At 40.1% G+C, this 14670-nt stretch overlaps 1 protein-coding gene across 2 annotated transcripts in view; it reads left to right on the top strand.

The window, feature by feature from the left end:
- The window catches only part of BCAT1 (branched chain amino acid transaminase 1), a 50391-nt gene that overhangs the window by 32127 nt on the left and 3594 nt on the right, over positions 1 to 14670 (top strand). For both annotated transcript variants that reach the window (XM_012806769.1, XM_003792498.2), the window contains 3 exons: positions 4043 to 4128; positions 7022 to 7162; positions 9383 to 9457. In XM_012806769.1, coding sequence (XP_012662223.1) covers positions 4043 to 4128; positions 7022 to 7162; positions 9383 to 9457 — 302 coding nt within the window. The remainder of the gene's footprint in view (positions 1 to 4042; positions 4129 to 7021; positions 7163 to 9382; positions 9458 to 14670) is intronic.

Raw genomic sequence — 14670 nt, 5'->3', positions numbered from 1 at the left:
TTTTTTTTTTTTGCTGTTTGCCCTGGGCCTGGTTCAAACCCGCCACCCTCGGTATATGGGGCTAGTACCCTACTCACTGAGCCACAGGCACCGCCCATAAATTGACTTTCTTAATGTGACAGTTTATTTTAAAGCAGCTACAGTAGCCTCTGTAGCCTCTGTTGTTCTAATATCATTTGGCTACAAGATGAGGAAAATGGTGATTCAGAGCTATGTGCCTGTGTGTTAGTTGTGGAGACTAATCAGACAAGCCTTGTATTCCAGCTAAGGGTAGAATCAATGGGAGGTGTGGTGACTGCGCCTTGTCCTGGGTTTGGCCATTGGTAATCCTTGGCATTTGAAAAGCCAGATGCAGATCCTGCTCCTTCTTACTTAGCAATGTTTGAAAATAAAACTTATACTGGAATATTTGTGATTTCTAAGTTATTGTGTTTGACATAAAAAAAGAAAAGCCATGCTAGGCAGGGGATAGCTGGTATTGAACTTTGCACTTGAAAGATTATGAGATTGATGAAACTCTTTTCATCTGTTCATTTCTACCTCTAATCCCAAACTCCCCCCCCCCAAAAAAACCCCACACAACCCCAAACAAAAAACAATTACGTCATTTAGAAGCAGTACCATCATTATTTTTATGGATGGGAGATGTCAAGATTTAAGCACAGACTGAGTCAGAACTACATGATTTAACCCGAAACACCAGAAACTCTCTTGGTGAAAAATCGTCCCTTGTCCAAAGAGTAATCACAGAACATTTCCACCATGGCTTTTAAAGGTCAAAATGGAAATGAATGAATTTATCTTCTGCCTCCTGCAAAAGACCTTAAGAGTTACCATTCAGATTATGGTTGCCTAAGATCACTTCACCTTGAATGTGCTCTTTCAATTTGAGGATATTCATCCACCTAACACACAAGGAGAGAGGAAATGGAATAAATGTTTGAATAGTGACACGAAGGAGGTAAATAGAATGTCAGAAATAACCTTTAGGCTAAAAAGAAAGCAACCGGGAAGCAACTCTGTAATAACTTCAATTTATACTGTGTGGCTTTAGGAAAACACAAAGGATGAGCTGATAATCAGCAGAGTGTTAATTTTTCACAAACTTTACTAGTAAGAAGCATAAGCAGACTTTTTTTGGTCATCACATGCCATCTTTCCCAGAGCACCCACGGGCTCTGCTCCTGTGGGACAGGTGGCTGGCCCAGGACCGTAGATCAAGCAGTGTGTATTCAGAGCACAGTTCTGTGTGGGGCACTTGCGTGGAACTTGGATTCTAGTAATGTACCCATGGTGGCTGATTCCCTTCTTCACTTTGTAGTGGAGCCATTTAATACATACACTTGCTATTCACTATTTGAACAAAGAATTGTATCGTGTCCTGGGCACTGGAGTTACTCTGAAAAAATAGGACCCAGTCTTTGCAGTTGTGTTCACAGTGAGTTTAGGAGGAGGGCCCTGGCTGTGAGTGTCAATGCTCAGTCTACCTGGGCCCTGCCGGCCTTCTTGGACACATCAGGCATTTACACTGACTCCTCCTGGAGCAGTCTTCCTCAGATGTCTGCAGGCCTTGTTCTTTCATATCCTCCGAGTCTTTGCTCCCAAATCCCAGTCTCAGTATGGCTTGCCTCGAGCCCTTAATCAGATGGTTAAACTCCCTCCTCCATTCCTCCCCAGCCTTGTTCATCATTCTTTTTTGCCTCTTCCATAGTCTACATACCACAGTAGAACCTTCACAGTTGACCACCTCCTTAGGTTGATCTCATTTTTGTAGACTAGACATGCACCACATGTACTCAATGGAAGTTCTCTATGTTGACCACCTCCGTATATTGACCAGTTTGTTATAGTCCCTTGGGTGATCAACTTACCCAGGGTCTACTGTAATTAACACAGTCATCCTTTGTGTCTGCCTGTTATTATAAAAACTAAGCAGGGAGTTCTATCAGTTTCATTCACTGTTCTATTTATAGAGCTTAATACAGTAAACAGTGGTCAATAGGTTTTTTTTTTTTTTTTTTTTTTGAGATAGTGTTACTTTGTTGCCCTTAGTAGAATGCCATGAACTTACAGCTCACAGGAACCTCAAGCTCTTGGGCTTAAGTGATTCTCTTACCTCAGCCTCCAGAGTAGTTAGGACTACAGACGCCTGCCACAACACCAGGCTAGTTTTAGAGATGGGGTCTCACTCTTGCTCAGGCTGGTCTTGAATTCCTGAGCTCAAGTGATCTGTTCGATAGGTATTTTTTGAATAAATGAATAATCGTGCTGATGGTGTTGCGGGCACTTACGCAAACCTACATTCCTGGTTTCCATTAGCGCTTGACCTTGACTTTGGAAATCACAGATGAATCCTGATGTTATTGCTTCTGAATTCCTCATCTCCTAAAAATGATCTCTCTGTCAAAAACAAGCTGCCGTTGTAGGGGCTGTTTTCGTCATGTCGGGCAATCTGGAGTTAGTTCTGGCTCTTCGAAGCATGTTTGTGGTTGCAGAGGAAAATGAATATTTCTCACCCAAATGTTGTCATGTCATCATCTCTGTCTGGCAACCAGAGAAGCAGATGTTCCGTTCCTTGACCTCAGGCTAGTGGTTACAGTTCTGGATGTTAAATATATTTCACAAAGCAGCATTTGCCCATGAAGGGCTGCTGTTTTCATTTAACTTTATGTAGTCTTAGAGCTTAGCAAGCTTTTTGAAAGGTCCAGTTTTAGGGCCCTGGAATGGTGTGTTTTGTGTGTACGCATCCACACACACACGCACGCACACATACATAGAGCCATAAATTTATGTATCTAGTTAGCTATTGCAAAACACATGTTTATTTTGAGATCATCAACACTTCTAAACATGACAAAAAGTAGCCCTAAGAACATTGCCAAGAACAAATTTTCTTTCCAGAAAGCAATTTTCAGCAGATGATTTTCAGACACAGAATGCAAAAAAAAAAAAAAAAATGCTTCTGTATCCTAGCAAAGAGGATTAATTCATTTATTTTTTTATTCAAACACATTTATTACAAACCAGTCTGGGGCGGGCATGATGTGGAGTGAGTTTCGAGGATTGAGGATACCGGGATAAACGTGGGGTTTGGTCTTTCTGACAGACCATGGTTGTCGGGCACACCTAGTGTAACCATAGGGAAGCGGGTAAGCCTGTAGCTGCTACGTACGGAACATCGTGTCCTCCGTGTCGGGACTCACAGGATTCAGACTCCTGGGGGCCAGAGGTGGAGAGGGGAAGGAGATGTTGAGTACCACGGATGGCTGTAAGGAGAGCTTAAGTGGCTGCTGACCCCACGTGGTACCTGGGGACTGACCATCGTGCCAACCTCATGGTGTATAGGGACACTGCAGTCATCTCCCCATAGTCCAGTGCTCAGCGTTGCAGATTTGTTTTTTGGATTTTTTAAAAAAAATTATTAGGCATATATGTGCTTGAGTTTACCCCGAGCCCATTACATTGGAGTCTCAGAGGTGAAGTCAGCATCTCCATACACCATGCTTATCCTCTTCCAGATCTGCAAATCACTAAGGGTGGTATGGAAGGAGCAGCGGCCTGTGGGGGCACATGTGCTTCCTGTGGGGGCACACGTGCTTCCTGTGAGGGCGGTTCCTCCATGCGATTCTCAGTTCTGATAATGACCTGTGTTCCTCAGTAATATCCTGTCTGTATTATTTTAATCCCAGGCCAGCTTTTACCTGCTAAGGTAAATTTTCACTTCAATATGTTTCTCTTAAGATTATTTTATGACTCTTACTGTTAGTGAAAACCTCATTATTTTACTGGTTAAAGGTAAACTGGAGATGATGAATATTAGTAGATGAGTAGCTTTCTTTCTTTTTTCTAATTTTTTAAGGGAAGGGGCTATGTGAAGTATGCATTGATGTGGGAGATTTGGGGAATTGGACCATGGAGAGCAGGGACGTTGGGTTTGTTGCTAGCAAAGTTGGGAGACATGGTTTTGAAAAAGACTGTTGATAAAAGGTATGCTTGGTATATACAGTCAAGGCCTAAAAATACTCCAATTTCTAATCGACAGAAGAAGAACTGGCAACTCCTCCGCTAGATGGCATCATTCTCCCGGGAGTGACACGGCAGAGCATTCTGGACTTGGCGTATGAGTGGGTGGGTACTCTTGACGTCAGCAGCTTTTATCAGCCTGAAACAAAAAGTAATCAAAAGGAGCCCAGCCTAGTGTTGAAATAGCATCCTGCGGGGGTTCCAGCCGATGTTATCTAATCTTTAAATCCAAACTTGAGTGAAAAGAACTCTTCTAGAAGGACTGTCTTGGCAAGGCTATCAAATAAGTATTGTTTCTAGGGAGGGCAGAAAGAAACCAGTTTAGCAAGATATCTTAAGAAGTACTCTAACACCAGTCTCAGGCTACCAGGTGTCTCCGACCAATCTAGTCCATGCTTTGCTTCCATCCAGCCGGTCCTTAACTTTTCAAGTCTATGCGTATGGTTTCCAAATGGCAATGATACGTACTTCTTTCTTTCCCGTCTTTCTGCCAGTGTAACCATGCTTGCCGTGGACATTAAAGAATTTCACTGACATATAAATGTTTACTAACATAATAGGATTGGTTTGGCTGTCTTCTCTCTCCGTCCACCCCTGCTCCCTGGCCTCTGAAATTTATAGACATGCTTATTTTGAAAAACACTCAAGCAAACGTAAAGTTATTTTCAGTAGTCTTTCAAATCTATGTGATACAGGCAAGCATATTAAAATATTTGGTATTGGAAATTATATATTCAAGACAAATATTGAACGAGTTGGTTGTCTGGCCAAAGTTCTTGGGTAGAACTTTTGACTCATGTATTAAAATGGTCTCCAAAGAACATGAAAAGGCTTGAAAGGATACTGTGGTCAATCAGTGCTAATAGGACGAATGTTTAGAAACACACATCGTCTAGGAGAGTACTAGCACAGTTTCTCTGGAAAAGGCTTTGAAAACAGAGGAAATGTGCTATAAATAATTCCACAAAGCCCTGAAGTAGACAAGACCCAACTGCCACATGCTGGCTGGCACACTGGGCATGACATTTACAAACTGTTGGTTCCATTTCAAACAGCTTGCCCTGTCCTAAATATGTTTTCAGTTGGAAAGATATATTTTCGAAGCTCAGTAATTTTTGTTTTATTAAAGCAAAAAAAAATCAACCAAGTACAGAAGTTTCGATGACAAGGTGCGAGTGAAATCGCGTTCTCTGACTAATGATTTGCTAGCATGAAATTATTATTGGAGGAAGTTTTTGCTTGACTCCTTAGCTGCAATTTAGTTTAAAAGCTATTTCAAAACATGAGACATAAAATGCCAAGAGGCAATGTGGGGGGTTACCATTACTTGCCAGACAGGGGAAATTGTCCAAAGACAAGTAAGGGTGAACAGAGTAAAAACAATTCTGTTTATTTACAAGAGAAGTCTGGGGCTTTTTTTTGGTTCTTTTTTTCTTCCTTTTCTAAGACTCAGAAAATCAGACTTGTTTTTAATTAACTTGGCTGATTTTGGGAAATTATTTACTTTTGAACAACATAATTGCAATTATAGACAGAGAAACTGAAACTTCAAAAAGCCATATTTCTATTGCAGACATGTTTTCCTATTCTTAAAAATCTATTTAAAGCATGATGTATGCTTCTTCTATTAATAATATTTTGAAAATTGTCAAGGTCTTTTTTTTTTTTTTAGAGACAGAGTCTTGCTCCCTTGTCCTACCTGGGCTAGAGTGCAGTGGCCTCATCACATCTGTCTGCAACCTCAAACTCCTCAGCTCAAGTGTTCCTCTTTCCTTGGCTTCCCTAGTAGTTGGGACTACAGGCCCACATCACTATCCCTGGCTAATTTTCCGATTTTTGTAGAGATTCTCTACAAAATCCTAGCCTCCCAAAGTACTAGGATTACAGGTGTGAGCCACCACGTCTGGCTGTCAAAAGTCCTTTGATTTCCATTTTTATCTGTTGTGAATTTGGAGATTAACAAAAAATACTCTTTGTGTACTATTGTTTTTAAAAATATCATCTGTGATTTGTTGCTTTTAATTCACATAATCACAGTTTGGCAGACTTTGAACTTTAACCACTAAAGTAAAACCATGAGATGCAGACAGAGTAAAGAACGAGTATTAAACAGGAGCTTAAAAAAAGAGGATTTTTTTTTTTTCCATTTTCAAAGAAGATACTGAAACAATTCAGCAGAAGTAGTGGGGGAGTATCTACCAATTCCCCAGTGAAACTCAACTGAATATGATGCTAAAAGAGAAGGAAGCCGATCGTCACTGGTCAATCCTCAGTAAATTTAGGAAGAAAAGAAAAAAATATATATACACATACACACATGTAAAATGGAATTTCTCAGATAAACTCCAAATATGCATTCCATTTTAAAAAATAATGAATGTTTCAGATATTTGAACTCAATCTATGTTTAATTGCATAAAAGACACAGTAGAAAGAGGACCAGATTCAGAGGGGTTCAAATGCATTTTCAGTCATTAGCCCTGTGGCCTGGGGGATACCCCTCAGTTCCTCAACTACCTTGAACCTTCATTTCCTCATCTGTAAAATGGGGATGATGATACCTGGAATTATAGAACTTGGCAGAATGATGGGTGCTTGATAAATGGTAGCTGTAGTTATTGTATAATACCGTTATTCCTCTTTGTGATAAAATAAAGTTTAAGACCCTGTAAACGTGGAATGTGTATCAAGCAGCATTTGGGATGTTAGTTTGTGGGACTTTCATCATCACAATGAATAAGAGGCAAAAAATGTGGGCATGTGTTAAAATACACAGGTATCTTGTGATTTTTATATCTCATAATCTCATTTGTAAATGCCATGACCTTGAACTTGTGTTCACCCAGTGAAATAGGGTGCTGTTTCTAGTTTTCTCTCAAAGGACGATTATGACATTATCTGAGTTGAATATAAAGTAGAAAAATTAAGTATTGCAGTTGTTTTGCATGCATGTCTTTTCCTTTAAAATATGCGTATATATTTTAAATATCCCAATCAGGGTGAATTTAAGGTGTCAGAGAGATACCTCAGCATGGACGACTTGACAACTGCCCTGGAGGAGAACAGAGTGAGGGAGATGTTCGGCTCTGGCACAGCCTGCGTCGTCTGCCCAGTTTCTCATATACTACACAAGGGGGAGGTAAGACAAATATTTCTTCCTGCCATTTCCAAACATTTGCCTAGGATTTCATTAATTTTTTTAAAAAACGTGCGAATGAAATTCTCGTTGGATCCAGGAAGAAAGGGTTTTTGTTTGTTAGTTTGTTTGTTTTTATAACTCGACATTATTTTCACTAGAACAGTTGGTCCAGATGAAGCTGTGTTCACGTACCTGGTAGCACCATTTTGATAGGGATTTTGTGTAAGCTCACAGCATGGAGGAAGCCACTGGTGTCCTGGGACAGGTGTCACATCTGCCACACCTCTCCAGACTTCCTTTCTAGTCACTTCCTAACTACCAGCTCCCTAAGGAAGGCTCTATAGGGAGTAAAAATTTCAGTTGCTTGTTTCTGAACGTACTTCCAAGCTCGTGGATTAGGAATGGCAGGTAGTTATGGAAAATGCATTTGAATGGTCAATGCCTACGTTTATTACTATTTCTGTTTTTATTATTAGTAAGTAGACCACTTCATGAAAATTTTTTGTTTGGCAAACGTGGTGCATTTACTAAACTCTGACAAAAGGAATTCAAGGATTTGGTTGGAATAAGTGTTCTCTTAGTAATTGAGTTTGATCTTTAGGTGTGCCACACTTCAATCTTTTTTGTCAATTTTGTTGCTTTCCTCTTGATAACAAAGCTCCAATACTTACCACTGACATCAGCCTCTAACTTTATAACTTAAAGGCATGTGAGCATTATAATACGAATTGCTTTAAATTGATCATATTACAGTCAATCCCTGAGCCACAGGGGCTAGGGGTGCCAACTTCCCATGCAGTGGGAAAATCTACATGTAATTTTTGACTCTATAAAATCTTTTAACTGCTAATAGTTTACCGTTGACAAATAGCCTTACCAATAACATAGTCAATTAACATGTATTTTGCATGTTATATGTATTAAATACTATGAATATAATAAGCTATTAAGAAAATCATAGAAAAGAGAAAATATATTCACTTTTTGTTAAGTGGAAGTGGATCTTCATCTCCATCATTCCTCATGTTGAGCAGCCTGAGGAGGAAGAGGAGGGGTTGGTCTTGCCATTTTAGGGGTGACAGGTGGAGGAAAAATCCATGTATAAGTGGACCAGTGCAGTTCAGACCCAAGTTGTTCAGTGTTAACCGTAAATACAAATTCTACCGGTTTTATGATGTTTGACATTACCTTCTTTTTCCTCAGCTGATCTAACTTTATTGGTGTCCCCTTCATTGGTTGGGGTTGAAGGGATGGCTTTTAACAAAATTCCCTCTACAGATGGATTGTTTCATAGATTATTCTGTTTGGTATCTTTACTTTCCCTGATTATAAAGCCACCATTTTGTATTTTATTACGGTAGCATCAAGGTCATGTTACTGATCCACTTTATGAACTGAAGCTGTCATTAGGTCTGGTTTTTTTTTTTTTTTTTAAGCCCAATTATTATTTTATCTCTAGAAATAAGAAGGTGATAAAGTTTAACATATTTTAAATGGTCTTGCTAAATCATTTAGAGCCAAAGATACATCTAATTATCTTTCATACTAAAGGGCAGGCATACTAGGAAAAATGTTTGAGAGAGTAGGCTACCTACTAAAATCAAACTATCAAAAGCCTTCAAGCCAGCAAGTCATGAATAGTCATGATTCAGATACAGATTAGGGGCATGAATTTTAATCATGCTATCCAATATGGTGGTGTGTGTGGCCCCTGGAGGTTCATCTGGACCAGAGGTAAGTGTGGAAGCCTATTTTGTGAAGAATAGACTTGCTTTAATTTATGCTTCCAAAACGGCTTACATTAATTCAAGTTCTTACTCCTTGCCAGAGGGTTGACGTAGAGGGCCGTCATTCATTCTCATGGAGTCTTAGAGTCTTGGAGGAGGTCCAGTTCTTTAAGTTTACCCACTATTTTAGGTAACCCTTGACCTCTCCTTGGTTCCTCAGCTCAGCCTGGAGATTGACAAGTAGAGCAGTTGTGCCCTAAAATGAGTTGGTAGATAGGTAAAAACAACCTATCATTGGCTAGTTTCTTTTTATTGAAAGTCAGGATAAGAAGAGTCTTTGGCATAAGGAGGTAGCATGTAGTCAGTAGGTTATATTGCTATTCCTTACTTCATTTCAATGGAATTGCCTTAATATAGTAAACAAGCAGTGTCTTACCTGTTATCACTATATGCGTGAATACCTCCAATTACCCAGTTTCCCTTTCTTTTATAGTCACTACACATTCCTACCATGGAGAATGGTCCTAAGCTCGCAAGTCGTATCTTGGACAAATTGACTGATATTCAGGTAAGAGCTTCTTTCTTTTTAGAAAGTCACCTTATTTCATTGGGAGCTTACAACAAAATCATATTTTAATGGAGAGAAGTGAGTAAATCTAACAATTTGAGATCAGTAAGTTAAATTTAAAGAAGATATCCCCCAACGTATATGTGGGCATGAGCAAATCAGAAGTGGGGTAGAAAGTAAATGATTTTAAAAAAGAAAGAAAGAAAATACTGTCAGGAACTCCAAGTTACTTAACATTTAAATGATGTAGATACATTTTGATGACACTTACAGATCTTATTAAGAACTATAATATACTCTTGTTTAAAAAAAAAGAAAACAAGAAATAGGAGAAACCGTAGGAAGGAAATTCCATGAGCCACGATTCCAACACAGATATGACCACTGTTAATTTTTTTTTTTTTTTTTTTTGAGACGGAGCCTCAAGCTATCCCCCTGGGTAGAGTGCCTGGCATCATAGTTCACAGCAACCTCCAACTCCTGGGCTCAAGCGAGTCTCCTGCCTCAGCCTCCCAAGTAGCTGGGACTACAGGGGCCCACCACAACGCCCGGCTATTTTTTGGTTGCAGCCATCATTGTTGTTTGGCGGGCCTGGGCTGGGGATTCGAACCTGCCACCTTAGGTGTATGTGTCTGGTGCCTTAGCCGGTTGAGCCACAGGTGCCGAGCCACCACTGTTAATTTTTGATGTCCTAAACTTTAATGTTCAGTAACCACTTATATACGTTTAGATATTTTTACCTAACAGTGGGGCCATATTATTCACATGCATAACTTTGTTACCATCTTTTTAAATTTAATAAACTGTTTATTTTTTTTCATATCCATAAATAGTTTTCTCAGTACCATTTATAAAGGTTAATTGAATTCCATTATATTGATGTACTATTGTTCAGTTGTATTATTGAACAATTTCTTTATTGGTAATTTTTTCGCTATTATGAACAAAACATCCTGGATTATATTCCCTTAGAATAAATCTGTGGGATAGTAATTACTGGGGACACCTATTTTTTCATATTGCTAATTTTATTTTACCTTATTTATTTATTTATTGTTTGAGAGAAAGAGTCTTGTTGCCTTGGACAGAGTGCCCTGAGCTAACAACAACCTCAAACTCTTGGGCTCAAGCAATCCTCCTGCCTCAGCCTCCCAAGTAGCTGGGATGATAGGCTCCTGCCAGGATGCCCAGCTAGTTTTTCTATTTTTAGTAGAGACAAGGCCTCACTCTTTTTTATGCTGGTCTCAAACTCCTGAGCTCAAGCAATCCACTTGCCTTGGCCTCTCAGAATGCTAGGATTATAAGTGTGAGCCCATGTCTGGCCTATTTTACCTATTTTTTTCCTGAGCAGCAACCTACACTAATATCTTAACAGGCAATTAAGCAGACCCATCAAATACCAGATAACACTAGACCACCTAGAGAAAAGAGTGTTCTATAGTTTCAAACATTTCACAAGTTGTTGGAGGATTTTGTTGAGCCAAGATAGCATCATTGCCAGTTAGTGAAAATATCCAATGAAGGTGGTCTGAAACTCACACTGGAAAGTAAAATAAAGTTTGATTGTTTGGGTGATGTCACATGACATTGAATCAAATGACTAAGTGAAATTTTAAGTTGGTTAGGAAAGCAGTGGGCCTCTAGAGAGCAGTTGAAGTCCTTGGGTAGTGAGAAAAAATGGTATTTGTCAAAACACTAACTCAGCAATGTTCATGCAAAAATCATAGAAATAAAAGGAGACCATATTGTGGGCTTTAGGTTAATGAGCTGCCCAACTTACACTCTTCAACCAAGGCTTTCTGAAGTAAAGGAACATCTTAATATTGGAAGAAATAAAATATACTCAGTTTTTTTTTTAAATTTTGTACACAGAAACAGTTAGAAATTATTTGAGGTAATACAAATTTCTGCACGGACTTTTAAGAGGACAAGTGTGATCACAGTTATAAGAGAGATGACTTTGGAAGGATTTTTCAACAAATTATACAGAGTTTTCTTGAGCAGATTGTATATTCCACGGCAGTTAATGCACACAATGAGATTTCACAGTTACCTCCAAGAGAGACGTCAAACTGATTTGGTTGTAAAGAATTAACAGAAAAGGAGAAAGTCACTAGGCTGAGAGGAAAATCAAGCTCTACTGAATTGGGAGTGGAAAGAAATCTGAGTGGAAGTGTTCACTAGACACGATCATGACACATGGGCTGTGGAAGAACTACCAGGAGGCAAAAATCAGAAATACGACTCATCAAAATTGAGATCATGATGACAAAATGCGTGTATTAGAACCTGAAAGTATGAATAAGATGTTCTCAGAAAGGACATTTTTTTTTTTTTTTTTTTTGAGGTAGAGCCTCAAGCTGTCCCCCTGGGTAGAGTGCCGTGGCATCACAGTTCACGGCAACCTCCAACTCCCGGGCTCAAGCGAGTCTCCTGCCTCAGCCTCCCAAGTAGCTGAGACCACAGGCTCCCGCCACAACGCCCGGCTATTTTTTTGGTTGCAGTCATCATTGTTGTTTGGCGGGCCTGGGCTGGGGATTCGAACCTGCCAGCTTAGGTGTATGTGGCTGGCGCCGTAGCCGCTTGAGCCACAGGCGCCAAGCCAGAAAGGACATTTTTAAAAGTCAGAGTATGGAAGCCAAAATTAAGTGACTAAAATAAATGTTTTTGATCAGTTCATTCAACAAATGTTTGTATTGAGTGCAAACAGTATATGCCGGCTGTGTGTTTGTATTGAGTGCAAACAGTATGTGCCGGCTGTTCACTGTGCTGGTGATTCGTAGTGAAAAGGGGAAGAAAAAAATTACAGAAGGTGAACCACATGCATATAAAAGCACACCCAACAAATATGCCATGTCAATGTGAGACCGTGTGGAGAAGCTGAGAAAGGAAAGGTGTATCTGAAACAGAGTATGAGGAAACATACAGCTTTCCCCTGTAACTTCATTCATTACCTGTACCACTTAGTATACCTGGCTTACTTGACTGTACCAGATAGTAAGTATGATGGTAGCTGCCACTAAAAAACTAATGATCTATTCAGAACTCCATACTGGATAAAGAAACAGAGGGATGTAATCACAGGCCGTGTGAGGAAATAGGGCCATACTGACCCCCAAACCAGAAGCCCCAAATCAGAAACAAATTGTTAAGTAACGAAGACCATCTATTCCCAGCCTCCAGAGCACATCTGAGTTTATGCCTAGGAACTCGGAACCTGAAGTCTCAAAATGATTCTCTTACACAATGGCAAATTGGTGCTGTCTGCCAAGCTAAGAGGTTGTCTGTTTCTTTCCAAGAAAAATAATGAATAATGAGTAATTATTGAGGAAGAAAAGCAGAGAATTGCATCATGTTGTACATTGGATTTCTTTGGGTGTTACATGGAGACATGGATGTTTCCTACCAAGTGTTTCTGGTAAATTAAGAAGAAGGGAGCAGCCACCACTAGAAAAACCATCAAGGTTCTTGCCAGGATGGCCCAGGGGGAGAATTCCTTCTTAACCACAGACTTGACTTTCATTTTAACTTCTGTATGTGAGTAAGAGTCTCTGAGGCTGAGTACGCGTCCCATTTAGCTAATTATCCACATAGCTCCCTCTCCCTCTTAGATGGCTCTCTAAATACCTCCTAGTAGGGAAACATTTCAAACAAAAGTTTCTTTTTTCCTTTTTCTTTTTTAAGCAACAAAGCAGAACACATCTGTGTTTATATTTAACTGCACTTGAACTTGGTTAAGTGTTGTCTGTGTGGGGTTTTTTTTCTGTCCTGTCCTCTTTCTATTCCCATGACCATCATGCTCACCTTCTCCCACCATCTGAGATCCTGTCTCCCCTCCCATGTGTTCTGTTGTCTGATGCCTCTTGTCTCTGCCAGACCTTCCACAGTTTGCTCACCTGGGAAGGCTTTCGTTATCCTTTATGACTCAGATCCTTTAGGAACCTTTTAAATCTCTCCTGAAACATCCCTCTCCTCTGGTCCAAATACACATTTATCTGCTTAAAACCAGCTTCTTCCTCCAGTTTCATAGGGCCAGGGATTATCCCTCAAGGCCTCTGACTTAACACTGTAATTAGTCAACGCTAGTCTTCCCCTGAGGACTGTTTGGATGTCAGAATTAATTATTCTCTTTTTATGCCCCCAGTTTTCAGGGCAGGGCCTAAGCCATGGTACACATGCAGTTGTGTTTCTTGAAGAAAGGAATGTAAAGGAAAGACCAGATAAATACTACAGAGAACAAACTGTATTGATATTGTACATCAACACATTCGGGGAAGAGATGGGAGGAAGGCCTTTCGTGATGTCGAGTTAGTTTTCAGAAAACCTGATTTAAATCCTTTTTTCCAAATGACATATGCATTGAGACTGTTGTCTCCATCAGATAAAAGCTGGAGCCTGGGTCTCGGGTATCAGGGGAGCCTGTGGGAGTCACTAGCGTTATTGCTATTTAGCTTCATTGAAGTGGGAAGTGGTGATTGCAAAGACCCAGAGGCAGACATCGTAAGCAGTGTAGGCAGAGAAAAGCCTGAATGAAACCGGAGCGCTATCTGTATTGTTCATGGGGCACCAAGTGGGATTAAAAAAGTCTGCTTTTATATGAGCGGCTACAGCTTTGTAAACATAAGTGACCATTAGTGATTACTGCATTTTTTTCTTGTTTTCGGGGGAGCAGCTCGATGACTTTTAGTTGCATCAAAATTAAAAGTCCAAAGTCCCTCCCCTTTCCCTCCCCGTGTCCTGAGCTGTCCTCTGTGTGCATACGAACTTTGTCTCTAGATTGCCCTGGTGTGACTCAGTCCTTTGATTCGCTTGCCAGCCCCCTTTGTTTCCAGCACAGCCTCCTGCACGTGTTCCAGGATTACAAAGCTCTGTGCGACCTTTAAATAGGGTTTAGAACAAGAATGACAAATTGCCACCCAGTGGGCAGCACTGACTGTATTTTTATTGGAGTTGTAGAAAGTGAGTACAGGATACACGGTTTGTCCTTTTGTTTTGCCAAGAACTTTCTGCTGAAGGTAAAAGGCATTTAGCAAAACCACATGAAATTATTTGCCATATGTACCTCGAATGTGAAGTAATGAACTTGTCATTAGTTGTGTTTTGGTTTAGTGTTCTAACTGGAATTGGCAAAAGATTACAATCCTGCACTTCACACTGATAGTCTTTCCCACGGGCTCCAACACACCAGTGCTCAGATTCCACGTGATCTGTCA

Source organism: Otolemur garnettii, unplaced genomic scaffold, assembly GCF_000181295.1.
Source record: "Otolemur garnettii isolate 467f Iridium unplaced genomic scaffold, OtoGar3 scaffold00057, whole genome shotgun sequence".
Taxonomy (NCBI): Eukaryota; Metazoa; Chordata; class Mammalia; order Primates; family Galagidae; genus Otolemur; species Otolemur garnettii.
This window is presented reverse-complemented; position numbering and strand designations above follow the sequence as displayed.